Source organism: Falco biarmicus, chromosome 14, assembly GCF_023638135.1.
Source record: "Falco biarmicus isolate bFalBia1 chromosome 14, bFalBia1.pri, whole genome shotgun sequence".
NCBI lineage: Eukaryota > Metazoa > Chordata > Aves > Falconiformes > Falconidae > Falco > Falco biarmicus.
Window position 1 is genome coordinate 24,022,774 of NC_079301.1, and position 19,142 is coordinate 24,041,915.

The following is a 19,142-nucleotide window of genomic DNA, read 5'->3' on the forward strand; positions in this document are numbered from 1 at the left end:
CCGGGGACTGCGGGCGCCGCGCTTGCTGCCTGCGCTGCCCGTCCAGCGCTGCCCGCTGCCGGGCTCCCAGCCGCTGCCCGGGCGTGGAGAGAGCGCCCGCCCTCGCCGCCTCCTCCTCCTCCATCCTCCTCGCCGCGGTGCGGAGCGAGCGCCGCTCCCCGGTGCGGGCTCCGGTGCCCCGGCGCGGGGTCGGGCGTGTGTGTGCGTATGTGTGTGTGTGCGTGGGGCTCCCACCGCGCCGCGCCGGGCCGTCCGCGGAGCGCGGAGCGTTGCGGCCCCTCCCCGGGCGGGAGCGGCCTCCCCCCGCGCCCCCTCCCGCGGGCTGTGCCGGGCGCGGAGCCCCCTCCCTCCCCGCCCGTTCCCTCTCCGGACTCGGCTGGCTCCGCACAGCCCCCCCGCGCGGGCAGGGCTGGCCGCACGGCACGCCGGGAGCCGCAGTCCTCGGGGCGGCGCGGCGGCCGGTCGGCCGGCGGCTACCGGACTACAGCTCCCGTCAGCCCCCGCGGCGGCGGCTCGCTCTCGCCCTCACACTCCGGCTGCCGCTGCCAGTGTCTCCGCCGCCGCCGCCGAACCGCCGCTCGCAGCGCCCAGTGTCCGACCCACCGCCTCGGGCAGGGGCCCGCCTCGGCCCGCCGCCCCCCGCTGCCCGCCCGGCTCGGGAAGCAGGTGCGTGCCCGCCTCCCGCCGCCCCGCCGCCCCGCGCCGGACGCCCGGCCCCCGCTGCCCGGGCACCCCGGGCCCGCGCGGCCCCGCACCCACCGCCGGGGGGGGGGGGGAGGCGGACGGCAGAGGGCGGCCCGAGCCCCCCGCCCGGCCGGACCGGGTCGCCATGGAAACGGTCCCGGGACACCACCGGGGGTGGCGGCGGGGGGGGCTGGTGGTGGCGCCGGGTGGGGAGGGGGGCGGGCGGTGGCGGTGGCGGCGGCGGCGGCGGCGGTGGGTGGGCGGGTGGGCAGCGTCCTGCGGCGGGACAGCGGGCGGGGACGGCGGGCACTGACAGCGCCGGTCCGGGGGCAACGGACGGGCGGCGGGCTCCGCTCCCTGCCCCGCGACGGCGCGGCGTGCCTCTGCCCTGCCTCGCGCGGCGGCTCCGGCACCGGCGGCACCTGCCGCTCCCGGGGCGGCGCGGGGGGTCCCGGGGCGGCGGGGCGGGGCGGCCGCCAGCGGCGGGACGGCGGTGCCGGGCGCTCGCGGAGTTTGGCGGCGTGGCCCGAGCCTGCCCCGGCAACCGCCGTGCTCGGGGCCGGCCGCGTCGGTAGCGGCTTCGGGGGCCGGGCGGGCGGGCGCCGGGCGATGGCGGAAGAGCCCTCCCCGGGGACAGCGCGGCCGCCGCCGTCGCAACCTCCATGATCGGGGCTGCCCCGGTGCGGCGGCGCGGGGGCCCGGCCGCGGCCGCCGGGGCTGCGGGATGAGTGGCGGCAGCTCCGCGCGCCGCTGGGGAGCGGCCCCGGGGGCAACTGTTGAACCGGGGCGGGCACCGTGGCCGGGGGCTGCGGGAGCCGGTGCGGGGAGCAGCGCCGCGGGGCCTGGCCGTCGGCAGAGTTTGGGGGGGGGTTGCAGGGCGGAGCCGCCGTGTACCGGGCCGGGGCGAGGGGGGGGTCCCTGTGCGCCTCGCGGGGCGCCGGTGGCGGCGTGGGGCCGTGGGCCGTGCCGCGGCCTCCCGGGGCTCAGGGAGTGGGACGTGCCGCGGCAGGGAAGCCCCCCTGGCCGTCCCAGCCCCGGGGGCGTCACGGTGCGTTCGGGCCGGACCGGTGCCACTCCTGCGCCGCCGCCGTCCCCCGAGCCGGTGCGACGAGAGCGGCCGGGCCCCCCGCCTGTGCCCAAGGTGAGGGTCGGGCAGCGGCAGGACCGGGCGGGAGGAGGAGGTGCTTCCTGCCGCCCTCACCGGAGAGGAAACCAAAACTCCTTCGGTGGAGTGTCGGTACTCGGGAGGCTTATTGCTGGCGTCTCGGTGAGCGGCATCGGTACCTCCATCCGAGCATGGGTGAAGCCGGTTCAGGAGGGCACCGTCGAGAAGGTCTTTCAGGCTGAAATAAAGATGAGGCAAGTTTCTCCTCTCAGAACATCTGCTCTCCAGCACCCTCATGCTTGCCTGCCACCACCGGAGTTGGGGGGGATCCTTGTGAGCGAGGGGCCAACACGTCCTGTGCCCTTCGCAGCATGCCCACCTCTTTCTTTCGCCATGTCTGCATCAGCCTTCCCTTCCCCACCCTGCCTTTTTCATCATCCTCGTCAGCCTTTGGGTTTAGCCAGTCCCAGTGCCAGCGCAGTGCTGGAGGCTGCATGGTGCCCATCGAGGGCACCAGCTCTGTCACTGTCACCTGTGTCTGGAGATGCCTTTCTGGGGGGGTGTCGGAGACCCGGTGCTGGCGCAGCTTGGCCTTCAGAACAAAACCGCCCTTGGGACCTCTGGGCTCTGGCGTGCCAGCTTGTCTCAGGGGGACAGGAGGCTGTATTTCCTGACAGCAGGAAATACTGCTCTGGATGCAGTATTTCGGATGGTCTGCACCTTGTCAGATACTACGTTTTTTAACGCTAGCCTCCTCAGTGTCTCTTTTATTCCAGTTCTTAAAAATTTGTGAGAGTGGGCTTTCATGGGGACAGCCTTGCTGTCTCGAGTGAGCGAGTGTTTAGTGACACCCATTGCACCACATCTGGGACTTATTATGAAGGGACTACTGAACATGCAGCGAACTTTTATTTATTTTTTCAAATGGGGATGGATTTTTTCTTTTTTTATTTCCAATTCATCGTGCCGAGTATCTATAATTACTTGCGGTGTTACTGTGTCTTTAAATCAGCTTAAGCAAATGCATGTAGGCAAAGCCTGGCTCAGCTCCACATCAGTCGGGGCTGCTGTACAGCCAGTGGGAAACCAAAACCGAGCTTGGGGCCACGCGGGCCACAGGCCGGACCCTGCGTCTGGCACTGTCTCCCACCACAACGGGCAGTGAAGGTGGCATGTCCTGTCCGTGCTGCGTTTTTTTCCACCCCAGTTGGTGGAGGTCAATTCTGCTACAGTTTCTGACCTCTGCATGAGTGGTAACATAATATAAGATAAACTGTTTCCTTTTCTTCAGTTTTCTTTTTAAAATTTTTCCCTTGCTATGTATCACACCTGTAGTGAGTCCTGCGAGAGGACTGTCAGGATTTTTTTGATTTGATTGTGTAATTTAATTTTTATTTTTTTTCAAGCAGTTGGCTTTAAAGGGTTTTCTGAAGCAATGCTCAGAGTTAAGGCATCTCAGGCACCTCTCAGGATTGGTGCTCACTCTGTACCTCTGTACCTCAAATGGATGCCCAATAATCACATAAAAAAACAAATATAATTTCTTGCCTGTGTTACTAATGGCAACAAAGATTGCCAAAGTGAACAAACTATTGCAAGTGAAGGAGACCATTCCCCTCGATGCAGACCATTTCCTTCTGGCCCATTTGAGCCTCTCTGAATTGCTGCAGGGGCATGTGCTGCCTTATTCCACTTCTTTTGCTCCCATCAAAGTGGCCGTCTCGTGGGCAATGCACTCTTGAGTGGCAAGTCCTGCTTGAGTTTCCAGCAGCCCGCCTAGTTTTGTATTTGGTAGCCATCTGGGGGAAGGAAACCCTGCCTGCGAGGTTTCGGTCCTCTCTGGGAATGAACCTTACAAAGGTGTCTTGTGCGGGTGTGTTTCCAGGGTCAAAGTGCGTCCCTCCCGGCCTTCTGCAGTGCCCCCTGGGCAAAGGAGCCGTACAGCACCGCGGAGAGGTGAGCTGCCGCATCCTCCCGATCTCTTGCTGCAGAGGGATGTGTTGGGCTTTCCTCTTTTTGATACCGTAGGGCTGGAAAGTCTCCCTTTCCTTCCTCTGTGCCACTGGCCCACTTAATGCAGCAGCCGAGAGCGCTGCTGGCGCGAAAGGAGGCACCGCTGACGAGCAGCGTTTTACTGTGTCTGTAAAGGTCCTGCAGCCCAGCCGAGTGCATTGCTTTGTTTGTCAAGCTGCACTGAGTTCCTACCGATGTGATCCACTATGAGATCTCCGGAGCTGGCTCTTGGCCTCGTGAGGCTTGCGCCGTGGCTGCTGCTCATGCAGCAGGGAAAGGCGAAGCTGCTGTTCGTCCTGGGGAGCTTGTGCCGTCGTCTGAACCCTGGCTGCTTGGCAATGGTGCATATTGCCACTTGTCAGGCCCTTGCTGGAACGCTGTCATGCGGTGCTCTCCAACCTGTGTTGGGGAATAATGTGCCTGCCCATAGCCCAGATGCAGGGAAGCCTTGCACTGGGGGATTTTGGGAGTCTGGCTGCTGGCGTTTTGGTAACTGTCATCTTGTGCCTGCGTAGTCAGCGTGCAGCTGAGACGGTGGTGATCTGTTGGCATGTAGCTCACGTGTTGGTGCTGGGATGGGGGAGAGGAAAGGTAAGTGTCTTGAAATCCAAGTCATTTTAGTATTTGGAAATTCACAGAGCAGGAAAATGCATGAAAAACTTCTTGTGGGGGGGTCAGGGAAGCACAGTCCTAAAGTGGAATGTGTTTGCACTGTGGAGAAGTGGGTTGGTATAAGCTGTACCTGTGAGGAACGTGGGAAAGCCTCCCTTTCTGTACCCCTGGGTCTTGGTCCACCCAAATTGCCATAGAGTTGAATGACTAGAAGATCATGGCTCTGGTTGACCTGACCAAAGCAGTACAAAAGTGAGTTAGATTAGGTGGCAATGTAGATGTGACATCTGTTTGGGCAAATGCCAATGGTACAAAACGCTCCAGTAAAAAAACAAACTGCTATCCATGGCTGGAAGTTAGGTGTCAGCTCAGAGAAGTTGCTGTATGTATTTGCCAACATAAGCGCTTGAGAAGCTGAGTGTTGAGTCAGGTCAGAGAACAGATCTGGCTGAGTTGTCACTGTTATTTGCAAGGTAGGGAGGAGACTGGATTTCAGTGGGGTAGCTTGCAAATCTGTTGTGCAAATCCTGTACCCCTCTGCCCTGTTAACACTGGGGTGGGAGGTGTGTGAGGTGCAGTGTTGCAGTGGAAAACTTGATTAGGAAGCCTTACCTTGGGCAACTCAAGTTAGCATCCCTGAGAGCTAGGGAGCAAGCAGGATTTTAAGAGGGGTCATCTTGGAGATTATGTGGGCTTAATTATCTTCAGCTATGTGGGAGCTGGTAGGTGAAGGCAACAGCAGCCTGTCCTGCCACCCTCAGCTTGACCTGTGTTGAAATGACAGTTGTTTCGGTGCTGTTGTGATTTTAGTGCAAGGAAGATTTGTCTAGAGATAATTATTAGAAAATACCCATTCCCGAAGAACTTAATCTCAGGAAACTTGTTTCCATCAGCTGGACAGTGGTATTACATAACAGAGAGTAATTTCTTGACTTAATCCAAGGGAACTTCCACCTGTAGCTGAGCCATCACTAACCTGAGTAAAAGCATGCTTTTACTACAAGGAAAACATCTTCTGCTTTGCTTTTTCTGGAGCCTGGAAGAGAGACTGGTTTGCAGAGTAGCATCCTCTCCTTTTGCAAAATGATGAGAGGTTTTGCCTTAATGAACAAAAAATACCCCCGTTCTTTTAATTCACCACGTTAGTTTGATTAAAAACCTCTCCAAGGGCTTGTTGTTGTTGGTGAATGTGTTCGGCACCTTGTTCACAATTCTTAGAGCACATTTTGTTTTGAGAGGTGAAGGAGCTTTAATACCACATGACGAGACTCTCCACACAAAGTGCTGTGTTTATGTTCTTATTTCATTCTAAACTAGTTTTCTTTGGCATTACTTAGAATTGGCTGGGCACCTATTTAGCTAAATCAAAATAAGACTGTGGTTTCATATATACTTCCTTTGGCAGACGTGGTGATTAAGCAGATTCTGTGCCAGGCTGTGCCCTCTCTCCTTCTTGGTGAACCTGACCAAGGAGCTAGTATGGGTTAAAACCAGTCCAGCCACAGGGGAAAAGGGGCAGGGGGAAGAAAAGGTTTTTAACAGAGATCAACTCCCTGATCAAGTTTACCAGGACCCTGCACATTTTCAGTGACATGATTGAAGTGGCGAAGGGAAAGAAGGGCTTCAAAAATTTCTTCAACAGCTTCTTCTACTCGAAGGCAGGCATGTGAAGCCATGCCCTAGTTGTGTTCTCCAAGGGGTTCCTGCTAGTTTAATTACATCTGATTAAAGTCATTTTAAGCTGCACCAGTGAAGACAAAAATTTTGCTTGGTTTCCTTGTGTCGACTCGACTAAAAGTGTGTTTTGACCCAGGAAGGCTGCAGTTGCTCTTTCTGGTTTGGCATTGCATTGGGAAGCTGCTCATCCTTGCATTTCTCAATAAACTTCCTGGGCTGCCTTCTTAAGGGTGCTGCTCTTTTGCTGTTCGTGCTGGTTTGCACTGGAGACCACGTCTGTTGTTTTGCCCCCAGTTTATTCCTTCTCTGAGTTAAAATATTGATGCTTTTTCTCTTCTGTTCTTCTTCATTCCCTGTGAAATGCCTGTCTTTGGCACGTGTCCCACATCGTCTGTGGAGGATAGAGGCCAAGAATTCATGAAACAGTGTCTATCTCTGTTACTATGTCCTGCTGGCTGTCTTCTCGTGGCCATTGTGCCTCCTCTGTTGACCGGTTCTCACTCAAGTACTCAAAATGTGCTGTTTCTCCCAGCTCCTTGTACCACGCCACTATCATTTTTCCCTTGCCAAGCCCGTTCTCGGGTCATGCTTGATCTGTGCTTAGTTGAGGCTTCAGCTCATCTCCAACTCCTTCCTGTTCTACATCGTGCAGCCGCGTGCATCCCCTTCCCCCATTGCACAGAAGGTCCCTTTTGATATCTTCTGAAGCATCTGTCCTGCCACTGTGCTCAGGGGCAGAACTTTTCTCTTTCCCTTCTTTCAGTTTAGCCTAAGATGGTGAAATCCCCGCAGATTGTTTGTTCCCCTATTTCCTTTATGTTGCATTTCTCTCCAAGCATCACAAGACTCCTCCCCTTCCTGCTCCAAGCCACCTCTCATTCTCTTTGGGTATGACCCTGCTCTCTGTCTTAGCGTCTGCCTGGGTCTCCCTCCATTATACAGTATTTCTTCCATCTTACGGTTTGTGTCTTTTAGCAGGTTTCCCCCTCTTCTCCTGACCTCTGATTTCCCTAGTTTGTTTGCTCACTTGTGCCCTCATATGTGCAGATGGGTCAGTTGCTTCTTTTTCGCAAACAAGCTACCTTGCCCCGATTTCTCCTGGGTGCCTGACCCTTCTTTCCTGTCTGGAGGATCCTCACTGGCATGTTTGGGCTGGGGTGAGGATGGCTGGCAGCAGCTGTGTTCAGAGGTGTCATTCAGTTCCACATCTTGATCCCTTGAGCTGCTGCCTGGTAGATCCCTGCGTGGCTCGTTTCAGCATGAACGGATGGTGCAAGCTGCTTCTTGTCCTGTTCAGTCCTTCTGTCACCAGGAGGTTTTTCAGGGAAAAGACAACCGAGGGAGATTTGGGATCATGTGTCACTTTCAGCTTCTTCCCACTCTCACCCGCTGCACCAAGAGCATTGCTGTGGCTCTATGCCTGCTTTACTTTCGTGTGTTTAGTATTTCTCTGAAGCGAGAACCTCTTTGACAGCATCTCTCTCTGCCTTTTGGCGTCAGTCCTACTTGGTTCGACCAAGTCCACTTGTTAGCACAGTAGAGCCTCTCTTCCTTCGTTGCTTTTTCCCTGATAGGACTTGAGCAGCAAAGCTGCCTTAATGCTTGAACACCCAGTGCTGCACGATTGGCTGCAACGTTCTCCCTCAAAAGCTCCTCCAGCCGACGGTGAATCTTGGATGCTCATGGATCTCTGGATTTCCTCATGTTTTCCACCCGTAATCATACTGAATACCAGCACCTTCCTGACAGAGGGAGGGGTTTATCACTTGATGGCACTGACGGCCCTGTTGGCAAACCTCTGCTCCCCTGCAGGGCACCCCAGCTGCCTTCTTGTTTGAGGCTTTCCCCCTTGAAGCCGCTGTGTGCCGGTTTATGAAAGTTATATGAAGCTATGGGGATGCCAGCATTGTAACAGACCATCATGAAGAAGCTTGGTCTTGCGGCTCACTACCGGGGTCTGGAGGCTCCTCTGGAAGGGGGAGAAGAAGAGTGGAGGACTCTTTTGAGGGGTGCATATGTGTGCAAAGACACCTGTGTGAAACTCTCAGGGTAGCTAGAGGTTTTTGGCAGTAACATTGTTTAATATGAGGATGAGCGTACCGTGGATTCTGTCCCAAGGCGCTACTGATGTCTTCTAGCCATCTTCCAGGCACAGGTGTAGCATTTTGGGTATTGCACCAAACCTGCCTGACAGCGAAGCTGCGGATGGCTCTTTTTCAAGCATGGTTGAATGCGAGCATCCCAGGGAGAGTTACTAATCCTCTGTTTTTCTTTTGTAGGCAGAGTGGCCCTGTGAGCCCCAGCAAGTCCCGGTTGGTGACGAGCAGCTGTCATGATCTCTACAGCACCTCTTTACAGTGGGGTGCACAACTGGAGCAGCACAGACCGGATTCGCATGTGTGGCCTCAACGAGGAGAGGTGAGGTGCGTGGGCGGCGTGGTAGGGGAAGGAGGAAGAGAGTGGAGAAAGTGCGTTAGGGATCGGGAAAGGCTACGGGAAGGGAGCTGGTGCTGGCTTAACCTGTTCTTCCTATGGTGTAAAATGGACTGAGGTGCGAAAGAGCTGCAGGGAGGGGATGGGTGTGTGGTTAAACAGTGGCATTCTGTGCTGGTCCCCACATCCCGTGCTCCAACAAGGAGGGTGCACAAGCAGAGCATGCTGGAGTTCTCTGCAGAGGAGCTGCTGGCTGCGTGTAGCTGTAGTGCATCCATGCCGTTGGTGGGTGATGAGGCTGAGCTTTCTGCATGTGCTGTTGGCTTCAGCAGACGTGTGCTCTTAACTGCCAGAGAGGGGAAGAGCTTGACCCGCTGCGAGCCAAGTAGCTAAGACCTGTCGGCGGTGACCCAGGAGGGTTAGTACAGACCAAATGATTAGAAGGGAGAGTTGTGACATGCCACCAAATAGGAGATTAGGGAGGATTAGTGACTGGGAGGCAGAATCGATCAAGATGAGTTCTTGGCCTGCCCCGTGGCTTTGCATCACCTTTTTATTCCACAGCTCTTGGGGGAGTTCTCAAAACTGATCAGTTTGTGGCTTCCTTGAGGCTACTACGTGTGTTCATTGCATTTGCCAGAGCCAGAAAAGTTTGACGGGCTTGAAGGCAGCACGCACCTGTCGTTCCTGACTGTGGGTGTTGAGGCTTTTGGCGGCGAGTCCTCCGAGGGCCGGTCAGAAGAGCGGCGGGACAGGGAAGAGTTCAGACTGTGGCTTGAGGCAGACATGCGGGCAGAGATCATCTTCAGCCCTCAGCAGCCGCTTGGCCTGCTGTGTGTCCCTCAGATAAGAGCTGGGGATGGCGTTGCCCTCCGCCTCTCCTAAACCACGTGGAGCTACTCCTAGTTGACAACAAACATCAAAGCTCGGGGTGCGAGTGAGACGGGCACACCGGGCCGGCTGCAGCCGAGCGCTGTCCCGTGGCTGCCCGCCCCGCTTGGGGCCAGGTGGGAGGCAGCTGGCACCGGCTGGCCGTGCCGTCCCCGTGCCCTGCAGCCGGGTGTGGCGGGCTCCCCACGCCGCGGCACGGGCCGGCCTGTGGAGGAGCCCCGGTCGGCGGCATTCGGGGCCGGAGGCGGGGCAGGCCGCAGCACCGGGGCCGGGGCTGCCCTCGGGGCCGTCCCGGCAGCTGACAGGGCCTGGGCCCGGCACGGGGCAGAGCCGGCCCCGCCGCACTGGCAGGTAGCCGAGGGCGGGAGGAGGCGGTGCCGGTGGCGGGGAAGGGCCGGGTCCCGCTGTCCAGCTCCCGGCCGCTCGCCCGCCCGCCGTGCCGCGGGCAGCCAGCTGCGCTCGGGCGCCCCCTGGCGTCTCACCGGCGCGTCGCCCGGCTGTGTGTGGCGGGCCCCGGCCCCGGCCCCGGCCCCGCTCCGCCCGCGCTCCGCCCGGCCGGCCGCCGCAGGGCTCCTCGGGGACCGGGCTGCGCCGGCGGGCTGGCTCCGGGACCCCCGCTCCCCGCCCCGCAAAGGTCCCTCCCGGTCCGGCGGGGCCGGGTCTGCCCCAGCGCGGGGCTGGGCCCCGGGGCCTGGCCACGTCCGGGCCCCCTTGTGCGGCAGCCCGAGCCCCGCCGGCTGTGCTGAGGCGGCCTGGCCCCTGCCAGCCCGGCCCCCGCGCCACAGCCCGGCCCGGCCCCCCATCTCCCCTCGCTAGTGACAGGCCTCTCCGGCCTGCTGTGGCCGGTCTGGGCTGGAGGGGCCCTGCCAAACTGCTGCCGAGGGGGCAGGAGCCCCTCGAAGGGACCAGGCTGTCACGGGGGTTGTGAGGCAGCCCGGAGCGGGGTGCCTGTGCTGGGGCTGCGGGAGCCTGAGGAGAAAGCTGGCTCCTGTAGCTTGTGTCCATTACTTTGTGGTGAAAGCCTGGGGGTTAGGGGAGCAAATCCAGAAAAATCATGTCAGCAGCAGAAGCTGAGCTGGAGGTTGGTTCCTTCGAGAGCAGAGAATCCCTGTGGGGTAAATACTGCTGGGGCAGGAGTGTCCCAGGCCAGGGCATTGAAGACACAAGCGCTGTCTCCTGTGCAGGGTTCTCGCAGATGCCAAGAACAACTGTCTCCTCGGTGTGCTCCATTTCCACAGAGCTCACAGTCCGTACCCCAAATTCAGGCTTTCCGCTCAGAAACTGTCTTCCAAAGAGAAAGGGTCAGACGCGCAGGCCAGCAGGGCACTGCACACCGAGGCGGCTGCCCGCACCTGCTGCTTCTGTTACGGACGGCTTGAGCCCAGATAGCTTTGGCGCTGGGGGGAGATGTCCACCTGTGGCTGGCGGGGAGCAGCAGGGCTGGGCTGGGGAGTCCCAGGGCAGGGAGTGAGCGTGGCTGGGAGACAGAGGAATGGGGAGTGCGGAGGTGCCTGTGGAAGAAGAGAGGGGCAGGCTGGGGCTCGGGGGAGGATGGGACTGGAAACGTGTGGTGGGGCAGAACAGGAAGCGGAGGGGTTGGGAGTGGATGTGTGGAGCCAGACTGTGATGCAGCGCAGCCAGGGAGGGCTGGGCTGGCCCATGGTGACACCAGGGTGTGTGTGCCAAAATGGCCATGGGTAAGGAGGGTGCACAGAGCTGCTGTGCCACAGAGAAGGTCTTGTCAGGCCCGTAGGTGGTGTAGGGTAAGCATTTCTGTGTGAGGAGGTGCTATCCAGCGGGCAGAGCTCTGGGAGAGGGAGGCCACAGTGGACAGCAGTGTTCCTCATCCCCTCAGCCTGCAGTGGCCACATAACCTGTGTTGATGAGGAGCTAGCTACCTGGAGCAGGCATGCTGCTTCAGGCTGCCAGCTGATCTGCTGTCCCATGCGGGGACAGGGAGGGGTAGGATCCTGGGAGGGTGTCTTGGGCTTTCGTAATGCTGTGTCTTGTTCCTCGACTAGGAGAGCCCCCCTTTCTGATGAGGAGTCTAAAACGAGCAGCTCCCAGCACTTGGGGTCTCAAGAGTTTTGCGTCAGCAGCAGCCTTTCCGAGGTGAGCTCCTCGTGTGCACATCTGGGTTCAAGAAGGCGTTCCCTGGTGGAACAAGCTAAACAAAAGCATCTACCCTAATGGGTCCCGCAGGCTCCTTCTTGAAGGTGGTGCACTTAGGTGCAGTAAGGCAAAGCAGCGCTCTAGTTTGGCAAGAACTGTTTGCCATTTCTGCCTCTGTGTCCTGAGCGGGGCATAGAGAGGAGGTCCTGCCTGTTGTGCTAGGAGCCACTTTCACAGCTCTCAGGAACACCTTCTTCTCCCTTCTTGTTGCAGGTGGAGCTCACAGCAGTCAGCAGTGGTGGCAGCAGTGCCCAGGGGCTGGATGCTGATGGCAAGGTGGAGGAAAAGCTGGGGCCCAAACTGGAAGAGCAGCCACCTGATCCCAACCCAAACCCTGAGCGTGTGGGAAAGACTGTGAAAGATGATGCCCTGGGCCCTCTGGTGAGCCAGGGGGATGGCAGAGGGCAGGAGCCTCCAGTCCCCAGAGCTGCTGAGCAGGAGAGCGGTGGTGCTGATGCTGCCTGGACACTTGCAGAGCCTCACAGTGACAAGCAGGCTGATGCTCCTCCAGCCTGCTCCGTGGCTCCAGAGAGCGAGCCTGCTGGGAAGGAGAAAACCACCCCAAGCACTGGAGCACAGGGGCCAGGCACGCTGGCAGAAGGGACGTTGTCTGTGGTTGTCTCCAGCTGCAACACCTCTGCCTCCACTCCTGCTACTTTTACTTTGAACAGAGTGTGCTTTCCCACATCTCAGGCCCCTGCTATGCAGAAACTACCCCTGACCTTTCAGGCTGGGGCAGTTCTGAGCCCGAGCCAGTCACTGGTGTACATCCCACCACCCAGCTGCGGGCAGCCACTCAGTGTGGCTACGCTGCCAGCCACCTTGGGGGTCTCCTCCACCCTCACCCTCCCTGTCCTGCCTTCCTACATACACGAGCGTTGCCTGCCAGGCATTATCGCTTCCCCAGAGTTGCGCTCCTACCCCTACCCCTTCTCTGTCACCAGACCCTTGGCTTCAGACGCCAAAGTGGTGTCTGTGGAGGTGAATCAGTTTAGCTGCCCCTCGCCCTCGGGTGGAAGCAGTGCCCAGGCTGCTGCTGAGGGCGCTCCCTCATGCACCGCTGGCCCTTCCCTCTCATCCAGCCAGGCTGCGCTGGCAGCATCGTGCGGGAGTGCTGCTCCGTCTTCCGGCACTGGTGCGCATGCCAGAGCCCCGGCAGCTCCCGAGCCGCAAGTACCGGGGGCTGCCACTTCACTCTCTCCTCTGAAGTCCCCTCCACAGCTCGAGCGTGAGATGGTCTCCTCTCCAGAGTGCAGCGAGATGCCTCTCGATCTCTCCTCCAAGTCCAATCGTCAGAAACTGCCTCCACCCAGTCAACGCAAAACACCTCCTATGCCCATCCTCACACCCGTGCACACCAGTGGCAAAGCTCTCCTCACCACAGTCCTGTCCAAGTCCCAGCGTGCAGCCCAGACTACGGGCAGCAGCGTCACCTCGTGTCTTGGCACCACCCCTCCCTTAGTCATCTTCCCTGAATTCCTGCGCAATGGCGAGCAGGGTTCCTGGGTGAAGAACACCACGCTCATCAGCACCATTCCAGGCACCTATGTCGGCGTCGCCAACCCGGTGCCTGCCTCGCTGCTGCTCAGCAAGGACCCTGGCATGAGCTTCAGCAGAGATCCGCGCCACCTTCCCAAGCAGGAGCCTATTTCCATCATTGACCAGGGAGAGCCTCGCAGTGCTGGGGTTCCCTGTGGGAAGAAGTCCAACCAGGTCAGCACAGAAGGACAGCAGGATCCCGCCAGGAGACTTCATGGTAGAGTTGCTCCAGGAGCTCCTTTGTGTCAGTCCAAGGACATGTCCACCTGGAATCCTGGCCAGGGAAGTGTGTACCCACGATGCCCTGTGAATGGAAAACCTTCCAATCCTCAGCTTCTGCCTCTTGGCTGGTCTCCTTATCATCAAACCCCCCTGCTTTCGATCGGCATCTCTACAGCAGGGCAGCTGCCCCCAAACCAGAACAGCTCCTGTAAGCCAGCTGGTGCAGGTGAGCTCCCAACATTCCCGAGCGTGCAGCCCACAGAGTCCAGCACAGCTGCCCAGAGCCTGCCGGAGGGGCTGCCCAGGCTCCCACCCGAGGAACGGGAAGCTGTAGCCAAGAGCAAGAGCTGCCGGGCCTTGCCCAAGCTCTATGAGGAGCCAGCCAATCCAGTCCCACTGGTTGCTGGTCCATCTCTTCAGACCAGTGCTGTGGATGTGAAGGGGGGGAAGGGGAAGCTGGACATTCCACAGAAGAGTCAAGAGTGTGATCGGCCAGAGGCTGACTCCAGTAAGGAGGGTAATGTACAGACTGAGGCTCCTCAGGGGAGCTGTAGCCGCAAACAGTTGGACGCAAAGCCTAAAACCCAAGTGTTAGCAGCATATTTGTCGCATGATCTGCCTGCAGCTGGGCAGCAGAGCCTGCGAATGATTTCAGAGGTGCCCACAGAGAGTCAGCGCAAGGAGCTAGGCTGCGAAGGCTCCCAGGAGCCACCAGCAGTAGAGCCCCTCCAGTGCGTGCGTCAGGTGGATCTGTGCAGGGTCAAGAAGGAGCGAGTGGAGTGTGACATGTCATTTACCTCTGGGACTTGTCTACGAGCTGGGACTGCTCCCCAGGCCTTTGGTGAGGTCAAACTCAAAGGAGCAGGCCAAATCAAGCAAGAGGGCAGCGTGCACTGCAAGTCCAAGCGGCAGCATGGTGGGGACGCCAGGCAGGCCCACAAGAGACTGAAGTGTCAAACCCAGGATGGTGAGGAGCCCCCAGGCAAATCGGGGAGCCGGAGTGCGCAGGGCCGGAAGGTAGGTGGTATAGGCTGGGCCTCTTGGGTTATGGCAAAGGTTAGCAGGCGAGGTTGCAGGCGAGGAGGGAGCTCTTCACAGAGGAGGGCACAGCTGAGTGCACAGGGCTTTCCGCCCATGCTCTTTGGCATTACCTGGCAGTGGGTTAATGTACCCGTGTCTGCAGGTTATCTAGAGCAAAAATGGATCTGGGGTGTCAAAAGTGCTGGAGGGCACCGGCATGATGAGTAGGGGACAGCATTTTGTCCCTTCTCTTTTGCTATTCCAGCTCAGTCATTTGGCAGCTCAGGCTTCAGTCCATGTCCTCCATTCACAGTGGCGAAAACACCATGACGATCTGCATGACCTTGGCAAGCGAGAAGGCCGAAGCGGCCTGGGATCAGGGCAAGATCACAACAGTCTCAGGGTAAAGCGTAAGCGCAGGAGGCCAGCAAAGACGGAGTTCCCATCGCCAGCACACCGTGGGGACAGCCACGAGGAAGGTACCCTTGTGAATGGCAATGTATTATTGCGGGGTCAGGCTGCAGCGGTTCCTGTCACCCTAATGCCCATGTGGCCAAACTGTTGCTACTCTGAAGCTGAACAGCCTCTGGAGCTAGTGGCTTCCCGTAGTGGGTTGGGATCCAAAACAGAGCTGCGATGTGATGCTGAACTGCCCTTCCCAGGCCAGCAGACTTGCGTGGACAGATCTGTAGCATGTTTTCTCAAGGCACAGTTTTCCCCACAGGTTACCTTGAGAAGAAGCCCAAGAACAACTTTCGGGATTTCATTCCGGTGGTGCTGAGCAGTCGGACACGCAGTCAGTCGGGTGAGTTGGTGCTAGGAGACCCAGCTGGGAGTCCTGGGTGGACTGTGAGCCTTTCCCTTTTTACGTGGCCTTGTCCCTGCCTTCTGTCCTGCCTTGCAGGGGTTTTCTTGTAGATACTCTTGGCTTTTTTGTCAGCTAGAGATCTCACTTTGTTGCAGGAAGCATCGCTGGCTCTTCTGCTGGTGTGACAGGAGAGTGTGATGTGAGCGGTCAGGAGATTTTACCATTGTTGGAGGAGGATCAGGAAGAAGAGGAGGAGGAAGGGGAGGAGGAGACATCCTTGAAACGTCGCAGGCTGCGAAAATCCCACAGGACATCACACTGTCACAGTCGCAGGGCTAGGGACAGGTCTCTGTCTGAGAGGAGCAGCTGTTACACGAGGAGGAATCGGGAGCTGCCCTGGAGAGTGGAATCACCCAGGCAGCTGTGGGAGCCCAACGAGGAGGAGGATGACGACAGCCACATCAAAAGGAAGAAAAGGAGACGACAGAAAAGTCGGAAATACCAGACGGGGGAATATTTGACCGAGAGAGAGGAGGAGCGAGTGGGCTACCCCCACAGGAGGCGAAAATCCAAAGCAGGTACAATCTGGGAAGGGGGGTTCCAGTATCAAGCTGTGGCCCAGCACGGGGTGTTGTTGTTTTATTGCTTTTTTTTATTACATGTGGGATTTTGGTGGGGATTTTGTTAGGTTTTTTTGGTAATGATGAAACTCCGTCATTATTAATGGTTTGATGTCCACAGCGTGGTCTGCTTCAATTGATCAGCTCTTCTTTCAAAAATATTGCAGTAAATTTTGGAGTAGGAAACAGCAGCTTGTGTGCCTAATTAGATACTGATCTTACTCTCAGATTAAGAGAGAGGGCATGGGAAAATGAGAATAGGATGAGGTAGCACAGTGAAATATTTCTGGACAAGAATGGGCCCCTGGGAGTAGTCAGCATTCCTGGCTGAAGTGGAGGGACATGGAGCCATCACAATTCAGCTGGGCTTCTTTACATTTTGTCTTGCTTTATTAAGGCAACTTGCAAGCTTGCACCAAGGAGCACAAGGATGAGAGGATTAACAAAGCTAGAGTGTCTGCAAGTGATGGAAAAATCCCCCACCATGGTTTGTATTTGCAGCTTTGCTAGGAGGAGGATGCTGTGCCACCTGCCTGCATCCCACTCACTGCTCTACCTCTGCTCTTGTGTTTTCTTACATAACTGCCCAGACCATGTGGTCAAAACCGAATCTGTGATCTGTGTTTCCCTGAGGTTTAGCAGTCTCCATGGTCCCTTCTCTCAGCCCGTGTGGGGCAAGTTTGAGGCTGTTGGGAGTAAGGCTGGGATTCATCCAGCAGCGTACTGGTGTCTCGGTGTGTGTGCTGACAGCTGGCTGGTAGCTTGTAGCTGTGTCCGAGCGTCCCACAGGTAACTTCTGCCAGGGCTGCAGAAGAGCATGTCTGAGCCGTGGTGTTGGGGGAAGTGCTTCTGCCAGCCCTCCATATGCTTGGGCCCTTCTTTTGGAGGTGATGTGGGTACAGAGCTGTTGCCTTCTGCCACAGGACTCCGATCACCAGTCTTCAGGAGAGGCTGAGATGCTGCTGAGGCGCTGTGAGAAGTAGTAGAGGTGGCTGCTGTCCTCCCACCAGCTGATCTCCCAAGCTATGTTTCTTCTCTGGCACAGTTTTACTCTATTGCTGCATTGTCTGGGTGCTTCTGTGAGACCAGGAGTAAGGTTTCTGATGGGCTTCCTGGCATCTTTTCAGTTAGTTCAAGGGTGCTCTCAGACTGTCTGCTGCTGCTGCTGGTTCCAAACAGAGCCTGAGGAGGAAGTCTGAGTGCAGCAGCATTCAGGAGGGTTTTCTCCAGGAGCTTTACCACACATCTTAAGAGTGTCTGTCTTCTGTCCAGATTTTAGAGGTGCAGAAAAGATCACCAGAAGACACTGAGACAGGTTTATGCAGGTAGGAAGGGCATTCACCATTAATTTTTGCTGTTATTGTGAAACAAGGGTAGCAAAATGCCTAGGCCAAATACAGATTAGAATCTTCTTAGCTAGAAATGCAGCTAAGGAGAGTGTAGGAGTTGGGTCCTCAGGGACTGCTTGCTTGGCCCTCAGATAGGTGAGCTTCTGTATTTTGGATTCAGAAGTTGTGACCTAGAACCATGGCTGGCTTTAGAGATGAGGACTTGGGCATCACTGTGGCACTGTAAGCTGGCTGGCAGCCAGAGGAGGGACAGGGGGCCAGCTCACGTGTTTGGAGAAAGCAGACCACTGTGTCCTGTGCTAGCTAAAAAATCTGTGTCACCACTGGGTAATGAGCTGCAGAGATCCACTGACAGATGCCTGGCTCACAGGGACTGAATCGTCTCCAGGAGAGGGATCAACACAAGCAATCTTGGTTGCTAATATCACCTCATCATCAAGCGCACCTAAGAAACAAGCAAGGCCCCTAGGCTTTGGGACGAGCACTTAGATAAAGGGCACTTTTTTATTCCTTTGATGGTGAAGATAATGCTTGAATCCACTGGCTGTGTCTCCTCTCTGGCTGATACTGCCTTGCTTTCAGGAAGACCGCTTTGCTCAATCAGCTGGACTGGCTGTTCCTCACCTAGGAGTGCACACCCTGGAGTGTCAGTGCTGCTCAGCTATAGTTGAGGTGCATACATTGGTGAAAGCATTAAGCCAGTGGTGTTCCTCTGTCTCCTTTGGCTATTGCAGAGAGTGAAAATAGATGCAGATCCCTGCCAGAACCACATCTTGGACCTCTGGGCTAGAGGAACCCACTGTCCACCTCCTTTCTGTGCTTGGAGGAGCGATGGAGTTGCTGTGTTTTCCTTCTGCTGTGTGTGCAGGGGCTGCTGGAGCACGCCACTTGCAAGCACACACCGTCCCGTTCACTATGTGTTGTCTGATGTGTCAGCATTTTACCCCTTTCTCTTCACATACCAGTCAAGAGACTTGGCTCTTCCTTGCCATGTTCTCGACTCTTCTTAGGTTCATGCCGTTTCCTACCTGACTCCTCCACAGCCCAAGGGTGCTGTTCATTGCTGGGAAGGTGTTCCCTGACATGGATAGGCAACCTGCCAAGTGAGGAGTATTTAACCTACACTGATGGGCTACTTTAAAAGCTTTGCTGTAGAATACAGAGCCACTGCACGCTGGCAGAAGGAATCAGATACCGGAGAAGGAGCATCTCAAGTCCTTGTATATTGCCCTGGGTTAGTTGTGAAAGTGTTGCAGTGCTGTAAAAGAGGAGGACAGTGTTACAGACAGCCCAGCAGAAATCTCCGTCCAGTGATTACTTCCAAAACAGCAAGCAGGCTAGTGATTGCTTCGTGCTGCACTCTTTGCTAAAATTTTGCTTAGTTGTAGCCTGAGAGTTGTGCTTAAGCTTGAAAACAAATGCCGTGTTTTGTGTGGTGGAAGTCAGAACTTCTGCCCCAGACCACATCTCATGGGTGCGCTCCACTTTGTTCAGAGCAAGGAGATGTCTCCTGTTCCTTGCCTAAGTACAGCTCATTGATGGGTCTGTTGTCCATGGATTTGCCTAAGTCCTATTTTGTCCTGCAGATAACATCTGCCTCCATCACCTCCAGTGGCAATGAAGCCCTGAAGTTCTCTCTGTGCTGTGCAAAGTCCTTTCTTCTGTCTGTTTTTTTAACTGACCCCTTACTCATTTCATGGAGTGCTCCTTAGTCTTGTGCTGCAGGATTGGGTGAACAGGATTCCTCCACGCAGCTGATCCACCTTGGAATGATTCTTTCAGATTTTGGTCACATCCTCCTCTTCCTTCTCCTCTCCAGCTTGAGGAATCCCAGTCTTTCTTGTAGGGCAGCTTTTCCACTCCTCCGTTGTTTTGGTTGCCTTTCTCCACTTCCACTCTCTTCTTCCTGAGATGTGGAGACAGAACAGCACAGCAGTACTTGAGATGTGCTTGCTTTGAGATTTATTTGTGGTTCTACCTTGGTATTTTGGCCAAAC

General features: G+C 56.9%; 1 protein-coding gene across 6 annotated transcripts in view; it reads left to right on the forward strand.

Moving 5' to 3' along the window:
• Positions 1 to 542: 542 nt before the first annotated feature.
• BCORL1 (BCL6 corepressor like 1) overlaps positions 543 to 19,142 on the forward strand; it is a 30,953-nt gene continuing 12,353 nt past the window's right edge. For 5 of the 6 annotated variants that reach the window (XM_056359300.1, XM_056359306.1, XM_056359302.1 and 2 more), the window contains exons 1-7: positions 543 to 666; positions 8,371 to 8,509; positions 11,437 to 11,527; positions 11,801 to 14,365; positions 14,634 to 14,847; positions 15,093 to 15,173; positions 15,332 to 15,754. In XM_056359300.1, coding sequence (XP_056215275.1) covers positions 8,424 to 8,509; positions 11,437 to 11,527; positions 11,801 to 14,365; positions 14,634 to 14,847; positions 15,093 to 15,173; positions 15,332 to 15,754 — 3,460 coding nt within the window. In that variant the 5' untranslated portion in view covers positions 543 to 666; positions 8,371 to 8,423. The remainder of the gene's footprint in view (positions 667 to 8,370; positions 8,510 to 11,436; positions 11,528 to 11,800; positions 14,366 to 14,633; positions 14,848 to 15,092; positions 15,174 to 15,331; positions 15,755 to 19,142) is intronic. The other variant, XM_056359301.1, reaches the window with a different exon arrangement.